The sequence below is a fragment of the Pristis pectinata genome, chromosome 28 (genome assembly GCF_009764475.1).
Source record: "Pristis pectinata isolate sPriPec2 chromosome 28, sPriPec2.1.pri, whole genome shotgun sequence".
In the NCBI taxonomy this organism is placed as follows: Eukaryota; Metazoa; Chordata; class Chondrichthyes; order Rhinopristiformes; family Pristidae; genus Pristis; species Pristis pectinata.
The window spans coordinates 21,827,410-21,850,947 of NC_067432.1; the positions used below are offsets into that span (position 1 = coordinate 21,827,410).

General features: G+C 41.0%; 1 protein-coding gene across 4 annotated transcripts; it reads left to right on the forward strand.

Annotated features, from left to right (window-relative positions):
* The first annotated feature begins 683 nt into the window (after positions 1-683).
* On the forward strand, positions 684-21,690 carry zgc:158785 (uncharacterized protein LOC791214 homolog). Of its 4 annotated transcripts, none has more exons than XM_052040668.1 (7): positions 684-824; positions 1,371-1,463; positions 7,606-7,694; positions 14,836-15,107; positions 18,575-18,770; positions 19,785-19,994; positions 20,640-21,670. In XM_052040668.1, the coding sequence occupies exons 4-7, from the start codon at positions 14,917-14,919 to the stop codon at positions 20,796-20,798; spliced, it is 756 nt and encodes a 251-aa protein (XP_051896628.1). In that variant the 5' UTR covers positions 684-824; positions 1,371-1,463; positions 7,606-7,694; positions 14,836-14,916; the 3' UTR covers positions 20,799-21,670. The 4 variants fall into 4 exon arrangements, with proteins under 4 accessions (XP_051896628.1, XP_051896629.1, XP_051896631.1 ...); XM_052040669.1 differs by lacking the exon at positions 684-824 and adding an exon at positions 917-1,045; XM_052040671.1 differs by lacking the exon at positions 684-824 and adding an exon at positions 1,031-1,224 and having other exon boundaries at positions 20,640-21,690.
* Positions 21,691-23,538: the final 1,848 nt, after the last annotated feature.

The window sequence follows — 23,538 nt, forward strand, 5'->3', positions numbered from 1 at the left end:
CTTGAGTCTAGGCGAATAAGAGGTGATCTCATTGAAACGTAACATTCATGGGGTTTGACAGAGTAGATGCAGAGTTGATGTTTCCCCAGCCTGATGTTTCTAGATCCAGGGGTCACAGTTTGAAAATAAGGACAGATATTAGAAGAAACCTCTTCACCAAGAGGGTGGTGAATTTTTGGAATTCCCTGCCCAGCAGGCTGTGGAGGCTCAGTCACTGTGTGTATTCACGACAGAGACTGATAAACTATTTGATATTCACAATGGCTGTCCTGGATGGTTGAAAATAAATGCCAGTCTAGTTCACCAGTGCCCTTGAGGGGCAGAACGCTGCCGCACTTCCCTGGTCTGGTATATACTTCTCTCCAATCCCGGCTCTTATATGCCCTGCTGAATGACCTACCTCTATTCCGAGCAATAAATGTCGGCCAAAAACAAAACAAGCTGGGTAGAAAAAATTCGAAGAATTATAATCTGAATAATGAAATTCCTCCACACCTCAGCCCTCAGTGGCCGGCCCCTTATCTCAGACTTGGGCTCACAGCTCTCGGGAGAACTGCCTCCTAGTTCTGAATCCTGTACGCCTCACCCTCACGTTACTTTCGCACTGGAATGACAGTGAGCACCAATAATTTTGATGTAATGCAACAGTTCCCGGGCTGGAGATCCTTTGGGGGCGTTTCTACTACTCTGAAGGTGTAATACCACCACGCCACTCCTCGCTAACGCTGAACGCCGGCATGTGGCGTCAACCTGACAGACAGATGGTTGTGGTGTAAAGGCAGCCTGAACAGATGCAACTGAGCGCCCAAGGAAAAGTTTTAACTGTAAGTTTATGGTTCTGAAACCACCGGTTTACAACAGGAAAGCATCAACGTGAATCCTCCAGCTCACTTCTCTCCGGCGCCCAGAGACAACGTGAGGACTAAGCAAGGCCAATGAACTGTTACCATCAGACGTCAATAGGGGAGGGTTCAATTGGTGACAGCTGTCCTGACCCAGTTTTATCTGCCCCGGGCCTTTGTCTCTGCGTGAGCTTCATTGCTAGGTATATTGCGTAATTGCAAAACATTGTGTTGCAATCGGTGTTTGTCTGAGAGCGTTTAAAAACCTGTTTTAAGAATTGGATCTGACTACGTACGTCAGTGCCATTGATTTTTGTTTTGCCTGTTATCTTGCCTTACTGTACGTCATTGAATTATTAACAGAGTTGGTTGGGACTGTCAGGTAGGAACCAGTTTTGACATCGTGCAGGGGTTGGCAGTCATTGATAGTAAAGTAGCAGGAAACTAGAATGTTCCTGAAGCCAGGGACAAACGTGAAATACAATATTAAACAAAGGTTTATTTATGTCCGTTCCATTGTACATTCAGAAATTAATCTGGGGATCATTTGAAATCGCCGCTGGAACCTGTTACTAAATGAAAAACCTCGACACCGGAGTGATTGTAAATCTACTTCAGCAGGTTGGTTGAAGATGATTTATATTTGAAAGGCGTTAATTTGTGAATGCAGACATTACAAATAACATCGAATAAGCCAACAGTTATAATCGTAAACTCTCCATACACGCGAAATGTCTGTCAGTCTAAGAGGTGCATTGCCTTCAATTGATGATTTTATCCCTGGCCAAGGAGATAGGTCATTTAAATTTAGAAATGACAAGTGCATCTCTCGCTACCACCGGCTCCTATTATTGAGCTGTGTTGTGGGGGGAAAGTCTTGCATTATTTTAAAAGGTGTTTCGGAAGTTTGTTCGTGCATGACTTATCTTATTTGATCATTGTTGTGATGTTTGGACTATTTAATGGAGAAGTTTATCCTTTCTGAAATGGGAGATCCTGAGAAGTAATCAATTATTTAACCTTCATGTGCTTTATAGATCATTAATCAGGGTCAGTGTCACTTTAAAATTATAAGTAGTATATTTACAAGTGTAAGTGTAGGTTTTGAACTAGTTATTTTTTAAAATATCAGCCATTTGGTTGGATCTCATGGCTACTGTGCCTCAACAAAAGTGAAATAATTGGAACCCCCTTCACTGAGGAGAACAAAAGATTTCCACAGGTCCACCTGCTCCGTCAGCCTAACCTATCTAACAAGAACCAAGCACAAATCTCACTGTGTGTTTACACTGGCAGTTGTAATGATTAGGCCTTTACCAAATGCAGGAGTCATATTAGATTCATAGAGTTATACCGCAATGGAAACAGGCCCTTTGGCATAACTTGTTCATGCCAAACAGGATAAGATATCTTTATTAGTCACACGTCCATCAAAACACACAGTGAAATGCATCTTTTGCGTAGAGTGATCTGGGGGGCAGTCCGCAAGTGTCGCCATGCTTCCGGCGCCACATAGCATGCCGACAACTTCCTAACCCATGCGTCTTTGGAATGTGGGTGGAAACCAGAGTAGCCGGAGGAAACCCACGCAGAAACCCATTACAGACAGCGGCCAGAATTGAACCTGGGTCGCTGGCACTGTAATAGCATTGCGCTAACCACTGCACTACCGTACCTGCTCTTTGCTAATCCTCTTTGCCTGTGTTGGCCCCATATCTCTCTAAAGCTTTCCTATCCATGGACCTGTCCAAATGTTTTTTTTAAACATTGTTATTGAACCTTGCTCTATAACCTGCTGAAGAAGTGCAAGTGAATTGCTGCTTCACCTAGAAGGACTGTTTGAGTCCTTGAGTAGTGGGCAGGAAGGAGGTAAAAGGGCAAACATTGCAACTCCTGTGGTTACTTGGGAAAGTGCCATCAGAGGGTGAATAGAGTTGAAAAGGGAGTGATCCCTTTGGGATGCTGAAAGGAAGGAGAGGCGGATAGTGGATCTGATGGTGGCTTCATGAAACTATAGTGCAGTGTGGTGGAACGTGAGGACAAGGCCTACCCTTGCTCTGGGTGGGGGGAGAGAGAGCGAGAGCAGAAATGCGACAGATGGAATAGTCACAGTTGAGAGACCTGCCAACTGTTCTGGAGGCAAACCAAAGGAAAGACATCTCAGAAGTATTGTTGTGGAAATTGTCATCTCCAGATGTGATGGAGTCAGAGGATCTGGGAGAACAGAATGGGATCCTTACAGGAAGTAGGGTAGGAGGGGCTGTGGAGGTCTGTAGGCTTGTAATGGACATTGGTTGCTAACTATTGTGACTCCACAGCCGTTCATTTGAATTAAGATATTATGTTAGCAATGTACTCATTTCTGAAGGCCCTATATTATTTTGAGCCTTCTAACCTATTCAACTACACCGGAAATTTTCTGTGCTCTGCTTTTCAATGTCATGGCCCGTCCACTTTCCCAACAACCCCCAATATCCCTTGACTTCCCTATCATCCAAAATTCCATCAATCTCAGCATCAAGTAGAACACAACAACTTTTATTGGTACAGTATGTTTACCAGACACAGAAGAGGTTGAGTCAGATAGTTACAAGGATGAGGGATTTCACCTCCAGGGATGGACTGGAGAGGCTGTGGTTGTTTTCCTTGAAGCAAAGAATGTTGAGAGGAGATTTAATAAATATGTACAAGATTATGTTAGATCGGAATAAGTGAATGGTTCAAGGACCAATAATGAATATAAGATACAGAGAATGATGGGGTGTGGAGATTTAGATTTTCTCAGAGTCCAGTAATGATCTGAAATTCACTGCCTTTACAGAAAATAATTCGATCAGTGACTTCAAAAGAGAATTGGATGGGTAAAATAAATTTGAAGGGCTAGGGAAAGAGCATGTGAATGAGAAGGAAGGGATTGATCTACTCTAGACTCAAGGGACCTATGGCCCTCTTTTGTCATAATGAATCCATGTTTCTCTTCCAACCTATCCCATGAGATGGAGAAAGAAGAGTCAAGAAGGGAAGGGAAGGAGCAGGGATGGATCAGTTGGAAGTGAAAGCAGGGTGGAAATTGGCAGCAAAGGTTATTAATGCTTTGAGTTGTTTGAGTGCAGGAAGTAGCACTAGTGCAGTCATCAATTGCCAGAAAAAGAGGTGAGGAAATGAGCCCAAGTAGGACTGAAATGATGGGGCTGGAGGGAAGATTTCCCAAGCAGATGACATCAACGATTGTCAGGGAGACGATTCATCGGGGGGGAGCAGGATTTGTGATCCAGAGAGTGGCTTGAGGAGCTGTCAGAAAGCTAAAGTTCAGCATCCGTGAGGTGGAAGTTAGTTCCCAACATAATACTATGCATGTGCTGACGGTTGGCATTTAGCACAGATCTTAGAAAGTAATGAGGACAGTGATTCGAGAAACACTGCCTACCTATTGTGCCTACCTGCATCTGTGGGTGGATCTGTAACATGAAGGGCGAAATTTCAATGGGAATCCACATGGGAAAAGTTCGAGTTGGACACATTTGCTAAGAAAAGAAATGTAGCCAGTTTTGGGAAACATCTTACTAAAAACAAAAGAGAACTCAAAGCCATTGAGGGTAAACAAGGTAAAAGAGACAGCTGGAAATCCCCTCTGGGAGAGGAACAGAACCTCTTCAAAGTGAGCATTCTTGGAAGAGAATTGGCAGTGAATACAACAGTAATCGAAATGTAAAAAAAAACCTATGATGCTGGAAGTCTCAAGTCAAAACAGAAAATGTTATAAATATTCAGCAGGTCACGTAGCATCTGTGGAAAGAGAAAAACAGAGTTAATATTTCAGATCCGTGACCTTTTACCATAACCAGAGAACATCAGAACTTGAAGATGTTTTAAGTTGCAGGGAAGGGGGAGGGGTGGAGAGGGAATGTCTGTGATAGGGCGGAGACCAAGGGAGACTGAAGTGGTGGTGGTGGTGGTGCTGGTGCTGGGGGGATGGTGAAGGTCTGGTAACCATAGGTGATCTGACTGGAAGAGGTGTAAACAGAGAGAGATGAATGACAACAGAGGAGAGATTACACTGCATGTCCTGGATCATTAATCCCGGCCTCTACTACCTGAGTACACTAACTGAAGCTTGGAACAGTATAAGGAAGGTGAATGGTCACAGTCTCTTTCCCAGGACAGTGGAGTCTAAAACTAGAGGATGTGAGTTTAAGGTGAGAGAGGAAGGATTTAAAGGGCACTTGAGGGACAACTTTTACACACAGAGGGTGCTGGGTATGTGGAACAAGTTGCCAGAGGAAGTGGTAGAGGTGGATAAAATTATAACATTTCACCTCACAATCTACCTCATTATGGCCTTATTGTCTGCCTGCACTGCACTTTCTCTGTGACTGTAACATTTTATTCTGCATTCTATTAGTGTTTTCCCTTGTACTACCTCCATGTACTGATGTGATGAAATGATCTGTATGGATGGCACGCAAAACAAAGTTTTTCACTGTACCTCAGTACATGTGACAATAATAAATCAATTTACATTTACACTTAAAAGACGTTTGGACAGGTACGTGGACGGGAAAGGTTTAGAAGGATATGGGCCAAACTCAGGCAAATGGAACTAGCTCAAGGACAAGTTGGGCCGAAGGGCCAGTTTCCATGCTGTATAGCTCCATGACTCTGTTATTTCCATCAGATGGTTTTACGGGATAAAACCTGCAGAGCAGGAGCATCTTGTAAGCAAGAGGACAATGAGGAGGTGATATGTCCACATCAAGACACATCAAGACTTAGAAACTCACTAGCATATGAAGATAAATGCTAAGATGCAGCTGCGCAGGGACCCTGCATGATTTGTGTCTGAGCCATTACTCATGCCAAAGACAAGTAGTTCTTAAGTCTCTAATGATCCCTGAAATTACTGGTCACCCCTTAAAGGTGGTGGGCACTGTCTAATGACATGACTGTATCTCTTGAAGTGAAATGAGCACTGAATCCAATGACTGCTAGTTTCAGCCCAAGGAACTCTGAGAAGTAGGGCAGCAGTGCAGGAGTGGGCACCTTGCATTTGATTTGAGGATCCAGTGGAAGAACCAAAGAGAGGTCCCATGTACTCAAGGACACGTGCAGTCAGTGGAAAATAAAATTTAAGTGTGATGATGTGGTTGGGGAAACAAATACTCAGTGAGGATCTGAGACTATTGCTGGAAAAAAAAATTAATGACCTCACATGTGAAGTCAAGATCTGTGGAAACAACAACAGCTCCCATCCACCAACAACTATACTTCTTTCTACACTTCGAGCTTTCCAACCATGGCAGGCATACCACACCCTGCCACACACTCATTAATGCTCTTCCCTTTCTCTTGGAGGAAAAAGTTGCACACAGTTGCAGCATCAGACTGGCAGGGGTTCTATCACACCCTCAGTGTCACCTACTTGGGGGAGAGAATGCCAGCGATCATGGGCTTGGCTGACACAGACACTGGCCAGCAGTGTATTGGAGATGTTGGGGATGACTGTGTGTTCATATCCTTCTTTCTAATTGCCTCCAGATCTCTAACCTACTTCTAATTATGATCTCTTGTGCATTCCCCATACACTACTGGAAGGTATGCCTTCAGTTCCCAAGACCCTAAACTGTGGGATTCTATTCTTAAAGACCATCATCATTGTATCTCTCTATCAGCCTTGAATTCATGCCTTAAAATGCAACCTCTTTGACCAAGCTTGTAGTTACCTGTTTTAGCACTTCCTTGTGTGATTATTCAGGAGCAGATCTGTGAAGCAGCTTGGGAGGTTTCACATTTTCCTTTATTTCCATCTCTCATTTGCCTAGAAATTTGATTGCATCATTGTGTAGGATGCAATCCAATTCTTATGAAAAATAAATGGTAACAGAAAAACTCTCTACTAAATAGAACTGTGGAGGCTCAATTTCTGAGTACATTCAGGACTGAGATTGATAGATTTTTGGATAAGAAAGGAATCGGGGATATGGGGTTAGTGCAGGAAGAGATAAGATATCTTTATTAGTCACATGTACATGGAAATACACAGTGAAATGCATCTTTTGCATGGAGTGTTCTGGGGGCAGCCACGCTTCCGGTGCCAACGCAGCATGCCCACAACTTCCTAACCGGTACATCTTTTGAATGTGGGAGGAAACCAGAGCACCCTGAGCAAACCCATGCAGTCACAGGGAGAACGTACAAACTCCTTACAGACAGCGGCCGGAATTGAACCTGGGTCGCTTGTGCTGTAATAGCGTTACACTAACCACTACACTACCTACCAGCTGGAGCCAAAATAAAAGATCAGTCATGAACCTACTGAATGGTGGACTGAGGACCGAGTTGTCAGCTTCTAATTTATGTAGAGTTTTTCCCCACAATGTAGATGGCATTACCTAAGTCAAACTTATTTTCGATCCCCAATTGCCTGAGAAGGTGGTGATCAGCTATCTTGTTTGCAATTGTTTTCATGAGTTAAGAGCTCATTAAGAATTGATCCTGTTCGCTGGGGTTGGAGGCTCACATATCAAGAACAGGTAATAACCGTAACTTTCTTTCCCTGAAGCAATATAATTAACCATTTGGGTTTTCAGAACAATTCAACAGCTTTTTTAGTTGTTTCTCTGGCACTGTACTGAAGAGATTTGAACTGACAACTTATGGATTGTGCCCATTATCAGATAAATAGATACAGGGATGCAAAATAATTACACACTATCACTGTATATTTTAACATGTATACTAATGTAATTATTTTTAATCCTCCCAGGTTATGTATCATATAAAATAACGAGCAACTGCTACATTTTTCTCTGTAAACTATCAGCATTTATTGAAAAGAAATAACTTCCGGCAAAAGTAAGTGTTTTGAATTACCTTGATCTAATAAATCAAGGAATTGCTTTATACATCATTGAGATTTTTTCTTAGATAGGTAGACATAGTGCATGGTATATACTTGCTATGTTATTGCACCTTACATAAAGACTTAGAAATCTGGTTTGCCTCAAGGTCAACATCAGCTATGAAAACTAAAAATAAACTGCAACAGCTGGAAATCTAAAATAAAAACAGAAAATGTTGGAAACACGCAACAGGTCAGGCAGGATCCGTGGAAAGAGAAACGTGGTGAATGTTTCAGGTCGGAGTCCCTTCATCAGAACTCAAAGGGGTTTTTGACCTGAAATGTCAACTCAGTTTATACTGTTTGACCTGCTGAGTGTTTTCAGCATTTCCCATTTTTATTTGAATATCAGCTACCACTAGACTCGTTCACCCTTGCTGGTGTCTCAGGACCAATTTTTGAAAAGCAAGAAGCTGCAGAAGCTGGAAATTTGAAATAAAAACAGTTAACACTGGTTAATACTCAGCAAGCCAGACAACATCTGCAGAGAAGGAAAAAGAATTAACATTTCAGGTCAATGACCTTCCATTCGAACAATTTCAGAAAGTCATTGACCTGAAACATTAACAATGGTGTAATTCTTTAAGATGTTAGAATTCTTTCAAATGTTGGAAACTGAACCAATCTAGGACACCTGGAGAACCAGTCAGGAACAGAATTTTGATCTCTGTCTTGACTGACACAGTGAAATGATCTGAAGGGAAAGAAAGACTTGGATTGATATGTTGTATTTTACAACAGCAGGTGTCACAATGCTCAAGGGTCAATGAAGTATCTTTTACAGTGTAGTAACTGCCGCAATGGAGGAAATGTAGTGGCCAATGTGTACAGCAAAATTCCTCGAAAGCAATATGTGAATGACCCAGATTGTCCATACAGTGGTAATTATTGGATAAGGCTTAACTTGCCTACACCTTACAAAAGTACCATCTTGTGACCCCAGGTATAACTTTTATTTTCCCCCTCATCCCCTCCTATGCTCCCATTAGTCCTTTTCAGGTTCCCCAATAACTCATGGAGTTGTGTTTTCCTCCAGTGTATTTCCTGACTAACAAGTGCCAAGCACCTCAGTCAGGCAGGGTCTGGGTGAGGGATCTACTGGAGAAGTAAGACTCATGATGTGGGCTGAGTAAATCCCAGCACTCCTCCTCCTTCCATTGAACATTTTACAATAGCAATCAGGAGCTGGCTTCATACCTGGACATGTATTTCACCCGCACTGACCAGAAATTACACTGGAGGGTTGAAAAAGTTGTGAAACGAAATGTAACTTTCTTGCAAATTCATGGAGCCCTGTACTCCTCTGGTCTTCCTGCAACTGAAATGAAAGTTGTGCATTATGAACATTGAACCAATGAAGGAATAATAGTATCTGCATGTGCAGCTAAAGTTGGAACATCTGTCATTTGGCGAGTGATCTTAAGAGAGCTGTCTGCTTGCTCATATCTCAGATAATGCTACATATCCTTAGGCCTTGACTAGTTTCAAAGTTAATGTAATGCATCCTAGAATGGCCAAGTCTTCTTATCTATCTATCTTTATTGTGGTGCCACTTAAACTGGGTCCAGACAGTTGATGGTTGTTTTGAAACCCAGAAATCCCTTCCATTAATATTCCTTTACTTTCTATTCCTGAACATGGGTGACAAAGGTATCAATCAACAAGATTCTGTGGAATGTCATACTATCCAGCATCCAGTTATCTGGTCTCCCATGCAGTTCACATTCACCAAGACTAAATGTGATGCTCATATTAGCCGTGTTTTCTCCACTCCCTGCACGTAACTTAGCTGATCTTGCTTGCCTGGGTGGCCCAGGAGCTAAGTGACTAGGACCTTGAATTGCATGGTCTTGTGGCATGTCAGATCAGAAGAAGCCCAGGCCACAAATAACTTTGATGATTTGGCAAATCCCCACCTCTTGAATTAATGACTGCCAAAGTAAGTAAGTCTCTGAATTCATAAAAACAACTAAAAATGAAATAAAAGATATAAATGCTAAATATCTAAAAACACTTAAATAATTTTAAAAAATTAAAAAGACAAAAATAGTTTAAAAAGTTACTTTATTTCCCCTTCTCTGTAGCTGTACAACCCCCACTATAATGAGTGGGTCCACAGATATTGGCACCAGATATTAGAAGGTGTTGGGGATTCCCAGCAAGCTTCTGCTCTGCCCCCTAATTCCATGGGGAGTCCAACAGCAGAGGACAGAAGGCAAATATCTACAGAGTGCATCACTAAGTTTGTGGCATTTGCACTTGTGATATGAAAAAAGTAAGAATCATGGCTTTGCTGTAGAAATTGAAGGTTAAGTATTAGACTTTACAAATTATATCACATATCAACATTGAAACTAAACTTCACTTAAACAAAAATAATTTGATCGTTACCTGGTTGCTGTCCATGGGGCCCGGCTCTACGCAACTTGGCTGCTGCATATCCTCCTTTGTAACAGTGACTGTGTTTCAAAAATTGAATATTTCATTGACTGCAAAGTGTTCTAAATCTCCTGAAGTCATACAAATCCTCCGTTCTTTTGTTAAATGAGATCAATTGTCACTGGTTGGTAAATTTGACTAGATTTGTGGTAGAATCATAAATGGCACATTAGGATGTTTTTGAGCTCCTGAAATATCTGTTATTGGGAGGTTCCTGAAAACTTTCAATTTACAATTATAAAACTTATGAACAAAAGCTTTTCCCTGTGGCAGAAATGTAATGGCAACAACAAAGGTGTTAGCTGCAGTTACTGCCTGCAGGTCATTGGCACCTGTGATAAGGAGGCCATTCAGTTCATTGATTCTGTGCTGGTTCCTAGTAGACCAATCCCTTCAGTTTTTTTCCCTGCTCTTGCACTGTAATTTTGTAATTTATTTGCTCTGAAGCTCCTGTCCAATTCCCTTTAGAAGGCTCTTATTGATTCTGTTTCCACCACCCCTACAGACAGTGAGTTCCAGACCGTAACTACTCTCTGAGTAAGAAAAATATTTCCTTACTTCCCCCTTGTGCTTTTGCCCAAAATATCAAACCTGTGCCCCCAGTTCATGAACTATCTTCTAATAGGAACAGCTCCCATCTATCTACCTTTTCTAATTCAGTTACAACTTTGTACAAAACGTGTTCTCAACCTTTGCTCCAAGGAGAAAAAAAAACCTTCATCTGTGGAACCATGCTGATCAATGTTTTCTGCAATCTCTCCAGAAGCTTCACATCCTTCTTAACGTGCAGAGGCCAGAATTGGACACAGTATTCCAATTGTAATCTGATCTGTGTTTTCTAAATTCAACATAGCTTCTCTATTTTTTTGTGTTCCATCCCAAGATTTCGTATGCAATACCAAACACTCCCTCAACATATGCTGACACTAAAGAATTAATATGCATATACAGCCAGGTCCCCCTGCTCTTGTACGCTCTTTAGAACTGGGCCATTTAACCTATGTTGTCTCTCCATACATTTACTGCCAAGGGGAATCACTTTGTGCCTCTACATTAAATTTCTTCCACGTGTCATCCCATTCCATAAACTTATCTATGCCTTCCTACTGTCCTTTAGTATTCTTCTCACTATCTACCACACTTCCAAGCTTTGTGTCAGCTGTAGCTATCAACCCATGGTTAAGTTATTAATATATGTCAACAAAGCAGTGGTCCATTTCAACACATAGCTGCAAAACAAGTAATATAGCAAATACCCTACAAGTGCCTAAAATGTATCATTCAGATAGAAATTAAAAAGTTAACTTTAAAAAAATGTAAATAATTAAAAGAAATTACAATTAAAGCAGTTATCTTTGCTGCCACAGGAAAAAGCTCTGGTTCAGAAGTGTTATAATAGCAAATGGAAATGTATAGGAAATAGTGCTCAGTAATAAAATATTACTTCCTAATAACTGGGATATTTCCAGAACTCAAAATTAAACCCATTCAGCTTAATATGAATGACTGTTCATCTCATTCAGGATTATGTGATTTATTGCATTTAGATGATCATGAATATAACATAATCACAAATAAATCCAATAAAGAATATAGAACAATTCACCCAGAGTGTGATTACAACATGAAACTTAATTGAAAAGCGAGAAGATAAAGGAAATACTATGGAGTTACATTTCCAATTTCAATACTACTTTAGTGTTCAGACCATGATTTCACTTCACTTTTACAAATGGTTAAGAAAAAAATTACGTTTTATTGTAGACAGTGTTAAATGGATAATTATTTGAATAAGCTTTCTTCCATATCTGCAAAATACAGTGACTAACAATCAATCATTTATAGTCTCTAGGATATTTGGGTGTGATATCATAAGGTCATGATATCATTATATATATGCAACTGTGACCAACTGCTGGAAAATATTTCTTGAACGCATTGCAGTAAAGTTCTTGTTCCATTTAATTCAAAGCAATATATTCGAGTTAATTTAGCATGTCCTTCAGTCTGAAGGATTGGATTATTCCCGAGTAATGTTGGCCTTGCCTTCAAACAAGTTAATGATGACCAGCTGAGCGGACCATTAAGTAAGCCAAGAAATGAATAATCATTCTGTTAAACTGTGTACCTTTCATAATTTTATGTCAAATTGTCTCCTCTTCCATCTCGGCTTCTAGCCAACTGGGCCTCCATCCTCAGCTACCTTGTCCAAATTCCCATTTCTCATGTGTAAGTCTTGACAGGAATTCTGCAGGTGAGCTCAAACCCTTTACAAGTGCAGAATCCTCATGGGAAATCACTTCACCATGAAAAGGAGAAGGCATGTTAGCCACCTGTTGTGTATTCAATGACATGCCTCTCTGGTCCATACAGGTCAAGAGTAGAGACCTTTTATTTAGTTTCTTATCAATTGAAGGGATGCTAAATATCTCAATGACAAACAAATAACACATCTCCCTCAATGGCTTGGAAAATTATTCTTGGAATGTTTTAGGTGTTTTCATTTTAGGTAAATGAATTCTCAGGAATTATTGCTAGTCATTCCTGCTATCAAACTGAAGCAAGCACTCCATTATGCTCATCTCTGTTAAAGATCTGGCCTGTTAAAAATTACTTACCTCATCAGAAATATTACTTATCTCATGTCGACAGATATTGTAGATGGTTTCTTCTCTTCCCTTTCAAATCTCCTGTCATCAATCTCATTGAATCCTTCCTTGAACTCTGTTGTAAACTATTGTTGCACATTCAGCCTTCCTTACCTCAAAATCCATGTCAACTTCCACATCTGTGCCAAACTATCCAGTAACTCTGTATTTCAATTTCTCTGATCAGATTTCCATTCCTGCCACAGCAATGTAATGACCATCATCGAGGTCACGAATGAAATCTTGTGTGATTATGACCACCTTGACTCTCCTCGTCTTTCTTCTGCTGGTTGTATGCTTTGATGAGGTTATCCTCCTTCATTGCCTCTTCCCCATTGTGCTGTTACCTGGGGATGGATTCATCTGGTTTTTTGAAACCAGAACATCTCCTGTAAGGGCTTCTGTTCCTGCCCCTTTGAGCTACTTTAGGAGTCTCCCAGTCACTTATCCTTGACCTTTCCCATATTTTGTCTACATGCAGATCTTCAGTAATATTGAAAACCTTGGGGGAAAAAAAGCAATCACACTCCACATACACACTTAATTCTCTATCACCGGCACACGACAAAATACTTTATTATCTCTGTGAGGCCAGGCAGCTTGTATCATCTAATACAAGCTGCAGTATCCTCTAGTAACAGAGTGGCAATACCAAACCTATTATCTTTAACCGCCACAACAAATTTTGCTCACTGGCCATCACTTCCAAACCGTTCCTGCTCACAGTTTGTAACCTTTTCCTTGAGCTGAATTTTCAACATGATATCTTCATTACCAGAACCGTTGACTTCCATCTCTGAAATGGCACTGCCTCAGCCCATCTGCTGCTGAAACCCTATTGTGCGCTTTTGTTACTTCCAGTCTTTACCAATCCAGTAGGCAACCTCGGCAGCCTCTGTCACTGGCCCCACATAAGATTGTACATATCCTAAATTTCCACTCCACCCATCACTCTATGCTCCCTGACATACATTTGCTCCTGTCCCTTCAACTTTTGTTTTTAATATTCCCATCCTAGTGGCCTCATTCTTCCCTATTTCAGTAACGTATTCCTTACCTGTAATCCTCCAATATTGCTATACAGCAATTCTTGTTCATCCTCAATTTCTCAGCTCCTTGGTCTCAGTTCCACCATCTAGTCAGGAGCGTGGTGGAATACTCTCCACTTGCCTGAATGAGTGCAGCACCAACAACACTCAAGAAGCTCAACATTATCCAGTCACTTGATTGGCACCCTATCCACCTCCCTAAACATTCACAGCCTTAACCACCAGTGCACAGTGGCTGCAGTGTGTACCATCTACACAATGCACTGCAGTTACAGACCCAGGCTACTCTGACGGCACCTTCCAAACCTGCAGCCTCTACCACCAAGAAGACAGAGGGCAGCAGGGCACTGGGCAACACCACTACCTGTGGGTTTCTCTCCAAGGCTGAGACTTGAATGCTCTGGCAATATATCACCAGAGTTTCATCGTTACTAGGTCTAAATCCTGGAACTCCCTACCTGACGGCATTGCAGGAGCACCTTCACCAAAGATGGAGCGGTGGTTTAAGAATGTGATTCACCATTGCCTTCTCCAGAACAATTAGAAATGGGTGATAAATGCTAACCTTGCTAACCATACTCCTAACTTGAATATAACTTTAAAAAATTCTATGGTGGAAATGGCAGCTGTTGACACCCCAAGCTCTGGAATTCCCTGTTTAAACCTCTCTATTCTTCTACCTTTTAAACTTCCTTCAAATTGATTCTTTGACCAAGCTATATTTCCCTTGCCTTACTGTCTGCCTTTTTTTTTGGTTAGTGATGACTTTTATTCTTTTGAGATCAGTAGAATCTTTTTACAACATTAAAAATGCTGAAGAAATGCATATTGTTATAAATGTCATTCTTTGTTGTACCAATTGTGCTAAAACAAAGTTGAAAATGTAGTTTTATGTGACATGGTTTGAATTATACATTTAGAATAGCAAAACAAGTCATTTCTGTTTCTTCCCCCTTAAGGTGGATACTATATTAATGACTTCACACTTCCTACATTTGGAATACAAGGGAACGTAATAAATTGGACAAAATGATTTTGACATGGTTGCCATGAAGACTGATATCTTGCAGGCATCAGAAAGTCACTTGAACAATGCATGTAACAACCCACCAGTTGCCAGTTCTGTCGATCTGTTGTCAGAGAATGCACAGAAGCCACAATATGTAATGGAGGTTTCAGGCAGTGATGGACATCTCCCATCATCAGTGGTCAGAACTAGCAGCACTTCTAGGTTAGTTTCTGTAGTTATTAAGTACTCTCAGCATGTAGAAAAAAAACTTGAGATGATTATGTGATATAAAGTTCCACTCATGATCTCACAGATGATATCTGGGTGATTAGCAATCAGAGAATTGCTAAACTCGTGAGTTTCCCACCTGTTCTGCATACAAGGCAAAGCTGATTTCCCATTACTATTGTTTGCTCTTGTATAAAATTGGTTAGGCCTCTGCTATTATATCGGAAGAGCATCCAATTGAGTGAATTGGAATTCAATCCCATTTTCCTGCAAAGTTATTGTCCATCCAAGTTGGATATTCAAAACTAGAAGGAACAGACTACCAGGACTGTCATTTCCCATTCTCCCCACCCTCCCTGTGTTAAGATCGCAATTAGAGTACCCGAAACACATGATTTCACAGAGGATGATGAGGCAGATTAGATCAAAGGAGGCACGGCAGGGAGATCATTAGCAGTAAGACTGCTTGTGCCGGCCATATTATCACTAAACTTGCATTTGTACAACAACACAGATCATCTGGGGATGATCAAGGGATATGGACTCCAGACAACAGTTGTGCCACTTGCTGCAAAGAGACCTTCAGCCAACCTCAGCCCTCATTCAGTCTTGCAGGTGGCCCTTCCCTTACTCCTTCTGCCTCCAGGTTTGTATCTGGAGCCACACACAGTAAAAACCTGTGCTCAGGGATGTATTCGGGAGATGAATGCAACTTGCAGCAGCATCAGTTCTTGGAATATCTTTTCTACTAAATAGCAACAAAAAAAGTTTGCAACTACAGTACTCCAACCCCCATTCTCCTGAGGTAGGCCCCCAGTTTCACCTTGCACAAGGGCCCAGTAGTTTATAGGGTTCCCTGCTTCACCCAAACAAAGGTAATGATGTCTTGTTCCTCTGCTTGTGATTTTGCATTGATTTGTCTGTAGAAAGTGGGGGGCAGGAGTGAGGGACTAATAAGCCAAATGATAGCTGTGTAGTATGAAGTGAGGAAAGGAAGACACAAGTGTGTTTGGCAGGAGAACGAGAGGTGTGCCATAGTGGTTGTACACGGAAGAAAGTGATGGAGGGGAGGCAGTTTGTGAGAGTAGTGGAGGGTGAGAATGAAAGAAGTGCTCTGAGTTGACTCAAAAGAAGTGAAATCCATACCATCGCCCACTGCTGTGGTGATTGACCTTCTTTGTGGTTTGAACCCATAGCTCAGAGATAACGCTGGTGGCATTGATTGACTTTGACACCTCCACCCGCTCTGCTTCATTCTGGCCTCATAGACATCCTTGTGGACCCTGCTCAATTATCTCACTTCCTCCAATAGAATATACAGATATGGTTTTGAAATATTGCTGGCAGTTCAGGGTGTGGAGCAAACCTTTGACACATTGGCGTCATCGAGAGGTCTTATACAGTAAGGACATGAGACTTTGCTCTAAGTAGGTCTTGGAACTTGCATGTGCGTAGTGGATAAGTTTTCCAGCAGGCAAGGTGATTAGCAGGGCTGCTCATTGACAACATTAAAATGAGACTGGGATATTATATCTTGGACCTCATCATCCTTGGATGTTGTGATCATTTGCCCATACCAGCCAAGAAGAAGATAAAATCCAGATCAAGGATGGTGTTAGGTTTGCTGTGGAAGTAGCTACAGCAACATTCATAAGGTGGCTATAAATCTCACCCTGACTTGTGCTGTGTTGGAACACAGGCTGAATCAGCTATTTATATCCAGGGTTTTTGTTGTTAATAACTTTTCCCTCTAATTACTTCCTTCTGAGGGCAACATAAGTGGATCCTGTCGGTGCCAGGTTATGGAAGAGCTAATTAGCAGTGAAGGAACAAAAAGGACATCCGATCCTGATTGATATCCAGTGATCTTACTGTAGGTTGCACACGTGCTGAGTAAAGACAGGAAAGAGCTCAGGGAAGACATCCCATGGCTACTCTCTAAGGTAACAGGTGAACCCAGGGCTGCCAGTGCTCATGAGATGACCAGTGTGCCACTGCCCTCAAAAGGAGATTTGATGGTATTTCACATCATGGTTATTTCCTATCACATGAAAGGCATGGCAATGCAAGCATATTTTTGTCCTTGAGATATCAAGACAAGTCTTAATATATTACAGAGTACAAAGAGCTTCCCCTTTTATCTTTTCCTCTCTGAAGTGATGTCACTGGGGACCCTTAGCTTCCTGTGCTCCTTGCTGTCACCACCTTCATTCAGTTGGATGCACCTGGAAATACTTCAGGACAACTTGACAAGCTGTTATCAGACCAGCTTTGTTAAGTCAGGAACGATAAAACGATACATCAAATATACTTCTGCTCACTTATTTCACTGGATGGTGGGAGCATTATTGTGAAACAAATGTGTGGAGAAAAATATTCAGATGTGCACTGTGTCTATGGAAACATGTGGGTTGTTGCCTCACACTAGTTATATGGTTTGGTAAAAAAATGGAGGCCATAGGTAAATTGTGATAGAACAGAGCCTCTTATCAGTTCTATCTGACAGCATTAACCATGCCTCCCCACAAGTCCAGAGCTCTCCATGAATTAATACTTCAATGGATTTACCAAGATCTTTGCTTGGATCCTTCTGAAGGGCAGTTTTAACTAAATTCATTCAGGTCATCTGAAGTTTTTTTTAAAATTTTTAAAAAAAATTTTTTACTTACAGCGTGGTAACAGGCACTCCTGGCCCAACGAGTCCGTGCCGCCCATTTTTTAAACCCAAATTGACCTACCCGTACGTCTTTGGAATGTGGGAGGAAACCGGAGCACCTAGAGGAAACCCACGCAGACACAGGGAGAACTTACGAACTCCTTACAGACAGTGACAGGAATCGAACCCCGATCGCTGGCGCTGTAATAGCGTCGCGCCAACCGCTACGCTACTGTGCAGCCCTGATATCCCGATATAACTTTCAGTTTGAAAACCCAGTGAGTCTTCTAATCAGGTATTTGATCTAAAGATCCCATATTGCTCCAGGTAATCCATACCCTTTCAGGAAAGTGAAAGAAATATTTAAAACCATTTTGGCCATTGGGTCGGCACCCTCCTATTGCACAACTTGCCCCCCTTCAATTATATTTCCAAAATTTCCCCTTTAAATCTGTTTCCACCTTGCTTTCAGGCAACACATTTTAGACTAGTTGCTGTGTGTTTTAAAATAAGCCCTCAATACTCCAACTGTGGCCTAACAAGCTATTTGTATTGAAATGTAACATCAGCCCTTGTGGACAGCTTGTTTCACATATGTATTTATTTTCTTTGCCTTTGATTCAGGGGATGGGAAAATGGGTTGTGAAGTTGGCTTTCAAATCACCGAACCGACTTTATCAAGAGTATTAAGAGTATAAAGAGCAAGATATTCAGTGATCTAGGCAGATGCATTGTAAAATCTAAGCCATCAATCTTAATTAAGGAAAATAATTGTCAGGCCTGTTTCTTTTTTCATTCTCTGCAGTGATATTCCAATCTGCAGAATTTGCCATGAACCTAGTGATAAGGAAAACCTGCTGTCCCCATGTGAATGTTCAGGGACTTTGGGGACTGTTCATCGCAGCTGTTTGGAGCAGTGGCTGGCAGCATCCTGCTCTAGCCACTGTGAACTGTGCCACTTCGAATTTGCTCTTGAACGAATGTCAAGACCACTTTCAGAGGTAATTTACACTGCAACATTGACTCCTAAAGAAGAATAAAGCAGACTAAATTGTGAGAGTATTACAATTATGTGTAGCGTCCATTCACTGCATTTCACAAGCTGAACTTGAAATAATGCAGCAAAAGCAAAATACTGCAGATGCTGATTTTCTAACACACAAAATGCTGGAAATACTCAGCAGGTCAGGTAGCATCTGAATGACTCATCTCCATTTCAACAGTAAGTCATAATGAGCCAGAATTTGCTGCTAGTGATGAGCCTCCCGCACTGGCTGCTGAACTGTGTGGTAAGTATGGATGTAACTTTTCTGGATCCAGTCCTCCAATGGCCTTTTTATCACATATGCTTTGTAGCCTTAGAGGAGCACACGGCAATTTGTAACAGCAGATGTTACAATGCGACATGTTATAATTATTCACTTTCTGAATGATCCCCTATTCTCATGTATTGTTTGCCTTAATGTGGACAGTAGCATGAGATATATACCAGTAGATTTCCTGTAAGTTTGCTCATCAAGACATACAGCATGGCAATAAGCCCTTTGGCCCACCAAGTGTCCGCTGACCATCAAGCACCTAATTATATTAATTGCATTTTCTTCTCCCCACATTGCCTTCCAGCTCCCCCCAGATCACTGGATGCACCAGGGGAAACTAACAATGGCCAGTTAACTTACCAACCCGTGTGTCTTTGGGATGTGAGGAGATCCAGGGGTCACTGGGAGGACATACAAACTACACGGTGGAGGTCCCTGTGACCACCCTGGTCGTCCCTGTGACCACATAGTGGAGGACGTACAAACTCCACGCTGGAGGTCAGAATTGAAGCAACTGCTCGACTGGCCGCACCACAGTGCTTCCCCAGCTGTGCCACTGTGTTTGTTGCTGACCTAAAAACTGCATGGAGCAATCCACACAGCATCTTCCACGAAGCATCGTACACATATTGGTCACCTAAAAGGTGTGGCAATGTTATTGAAATGTTTTAACCCATGTTTATGTGTGTCTTCCAGTGGCTGAAGGATCCTACACTACAACATAAGAGGAGGATGTTATGTGGAGACATTATCTGTTTTCTTTTCATTACGCCATTGGCTACTTTGTCAGGTTGGCTGTGTGTCCAAGGAACTATTGACCATTTTTACTTCAGTAGCAGCATAGAAGCAGTTGGACTTCTTATCCTTTCAGCCGTCCTAATTACCATTTACCTCCTCTGGACGACTGTAAGTATACAACATCTAAATGCGTTTCATTTTGTAGTATTTGTGTAATATGTGCAGAACAGGGGCTCAGCAGGTGGTGCTGCTGCTTTACAGAACCAGCAACCTGGGTTTGATCCCAATCTTGGGTTTGTGGAGTTTGCAGGTCCTCCCTGTGACCATGTGGGTTTCACTCAGGCCCTCCAGAGGCGTGGGTTGGTAGGTTAATTGGCCATTGTAAATTACCCCGAGAGGCAGGAGAATGAGGGGACTGGATGGTCATGTGAGTGGAAAGTACGTAGAGAATAGGACTGATGGGATTGCCCTGAGAGCCGCCATAGACTTGATGGGCTGAATGGCCGCTTTCTTTGTCATAAGGAAGTATAAATGGCAATCAGAGATTTTGGGTTCCCGTTATAAAAACTGCAGTTATATTCTTATATCCTTTCTTTGCCAGTTTCATTATCTTTCACCACCTCTCATAGATACAGGATAAAAAATGAGGTGAGACTGTGATTTGAGGAAAGCATCAGCAAGGGTTACAAAGGATTTTCAAATATCAAATTGCTAAGTGGAAGTTAACAGAATGTAACTTACGTTTACAGAAGTCTAGTCAACTGATAACATGCAAAACCAATCTACAATCTAATGATCATTTTCTTCCTTCAGGCTTCTTTCCGATACCACATGTCCCTGCTGAAAGAATGGAGAAGGACCAACCAAAAGGTTAAACTGCTTATTCCGAGATCACAAGTGTTTCTCAGCAACCAGCTAAATCTCATAACTCAAAATTCAAATATTATTGTTTCTAAAGAAACTATAGTCTAACTTTATAAGGAATTGCCTTGAAAGAGGGACCAAACTTCTAAATTACAGAAAATAATAGTGCAAAAATGGGTTAATAAGGTGGACTGAACAGTTAAAGAATGACTTTTCAATTAACCCTGCTTGTTCTTAAGCATTCTGTTACTCTGCTTGATTGCAGACTATTTGTCATTATCAGATAAGGACAAATGAGGCAAAGATGAATATTAGAACTGGTGGTAAACCGATACTTCTTTGTACCTTTTATTCAGAAATACCTGTTATCCACTTTGCGAGTTCTTGTGTTACTTATCAAAGCACATTGATGTGTTTTCAATTAGTTGTCAGGTAAAAATAGTTATTTTCTCATAGCGGAAATTAAAATGACCAGATAGGAATTAACTCTCTCACTCTGCTTTGATTAATTTAGATGCTATATTTGTTTAACATGGATCTTGCTGTAATTGATTCATTTTCTGCTGTAGGTTTAGCATTGGTGAGAGCTTGCTGCTCTGGACTGCAGTACTCCAGTACACATTAACTACTCAATCTCTGAGGCTTTTAAACAGTTTATTGTATGCCACACACAGGCACTTTAAACAATGAGCTAATAAGTTTTTAATGGGTTCATTGTGTTCCTTGTTTGTGGAATACATTCTCCTTCAAAATTAATAAGTTTAGATTTGCTTATTTTCAACAACTCATAACTACAGAACATCAAAATATCATTTTAATACAAACTATATAAGCAACTAACACAACTGTTAATCTTTCATCATAATATTGGTTTCAGTTTTCTAAGTTTGACAATTTGATTATAAGAAATGTTTTGGTTTTACTACCTGTTTAAAATTAAAAAAATAGATATTGAAATTGACAGGCTTTCAAAAAAATAAAAAATAATGTGATACAATGGAATATTTTGTATGTGTGAATATTAACTGGAAAGTGTGAAATCCATTTATTTTCAATGGAGCAGAAATTTAGGTGTGGAAAGTATAAATTACAGCAGAGATTTTAATTTCAATTCAATGTTTAGATTGAAAACCAAATTCAAGAATTAAAGTACTAAATCTACAACTGACATGATGCACTCTTAGATCATAGAAATAAACCAGGAGCTAAAGCTTAGGTTAAAAGTGTCCTTTTTCTGCCAACCAATAGGATTTGGCCCTAAGAGAAAGCAAGGGGATCTCTTTGGAATTTCAAAATTATCCACAAAATCTCAGATACCAGTAGCCCTCAAAGCAGCTGCTTCGGTTGTCATGGCAGGTATATCTCACACTCCAGAGGCTAAGCAAGTAATGAGAATGGAATCAGCTGGACTCTACGATCAAGGACTTCATTGGATTAACTGCAGCTTTTTTTGGGATGCAAAGTACAGAATAACCTTTGGGAAATGCTCTACAAATCTTTTATCCTATGGCTTTGAATCTAGCCATTGAAATTATGGAAGTGTACTGGCAGAACCAAGAACTGGATCAAGGTGGGGAGAGACTTGACAAAGTTAGCTTCCCCAGAAGATGAGAAATGAATGGTTGTGATGGTTACTGATCCCATGCATCGAATTCAAAGCAAAATTCAGATGTCACCAGATACACAGTAGGTTTTTCAAGCATATATGAAATTGTGACACTTACAGACACATCTGAGTGCCTTGTACAATCTGACACCTCACACAGGCAAACCAAAAGATGTGGTGGTGGGTTATCACTTGCTCAAAGGGGAATGACTGATAGATAAAGGGGGAAGCTGGCTCATTTGTACATTCAGTTCAGCAGCCAGGTGGATGCTGCTCACTGCCAGGAATTGCTGAGCAGGGGGGATAATTGGTCTTTGGTCTTTCCTACTTTTTCTCAATGTCAGGAATGAGGCCATACCTGACTCAGACTGAACATGTGACTCCACACGTCACTGACCAATCTTTAAACACCTGGAGTGGAAGAGTCACTCACACATACACAGCAGTACTCTCCATGAGCTGATCGTGTTGAGTAAGTCTAGTACAATGTGAAACTTGGGCATCAAAAGAGCTTTGGCAGAGACACGCCAGCCATTAGTTAATGCTCACACTTGATAAGGATTTTAAAGAATCAGTAATGTGTTGATAACGGTGCATCTTAGATCAACTCCCAGGAATTGAAGCCTGTAAACCAGAGTGTTAATAGTACTGAACACTGTGAGATAATGATTTTAATTTGCAGCCAATTTGAGTAGGATAGTGTATAAAGTAATATGAGTGGGTGATTGGGCAGGACAACACAGTGGTTCCATGGTTCTCTATAACTGTGACCTGTTTAATAGGCTTAAGGTTAGGTTAATGTGGCATTCACCTGACTTGTATGTTTCGTCATCTTGCTGGTCAGGAAAGGCATTTGAGGTGTTGCTGGAGCTTTGTACACCAACTGAGCTACAGGGCACAAATATCCTATGGTAAGCAGGATAACAGCAGTGCTCTTACACCTACGATATTGAATGTTGATTGTACTACTTGTATATAGCATTAACACTATAACCTGTCAGAGTGGAGATGATTGTGTAATTCCCCCATCAATCAACCAACCACAATATTATGAATGACTGAGTTTAATTTTATGCCCATGATATCTGTAACCATCTTCCACTTACTGCAGTTTTCTGTGGAAATGAACCTCCTCTTATTTAGAAAAGTTGGTGGTTTCCATTTCCTTTGCTCTATAAACAGATTTGGTTTTTTTTTGAGTAAGTTTACTTTAATGCTATACAATAGACAGTTTTCTAAAAG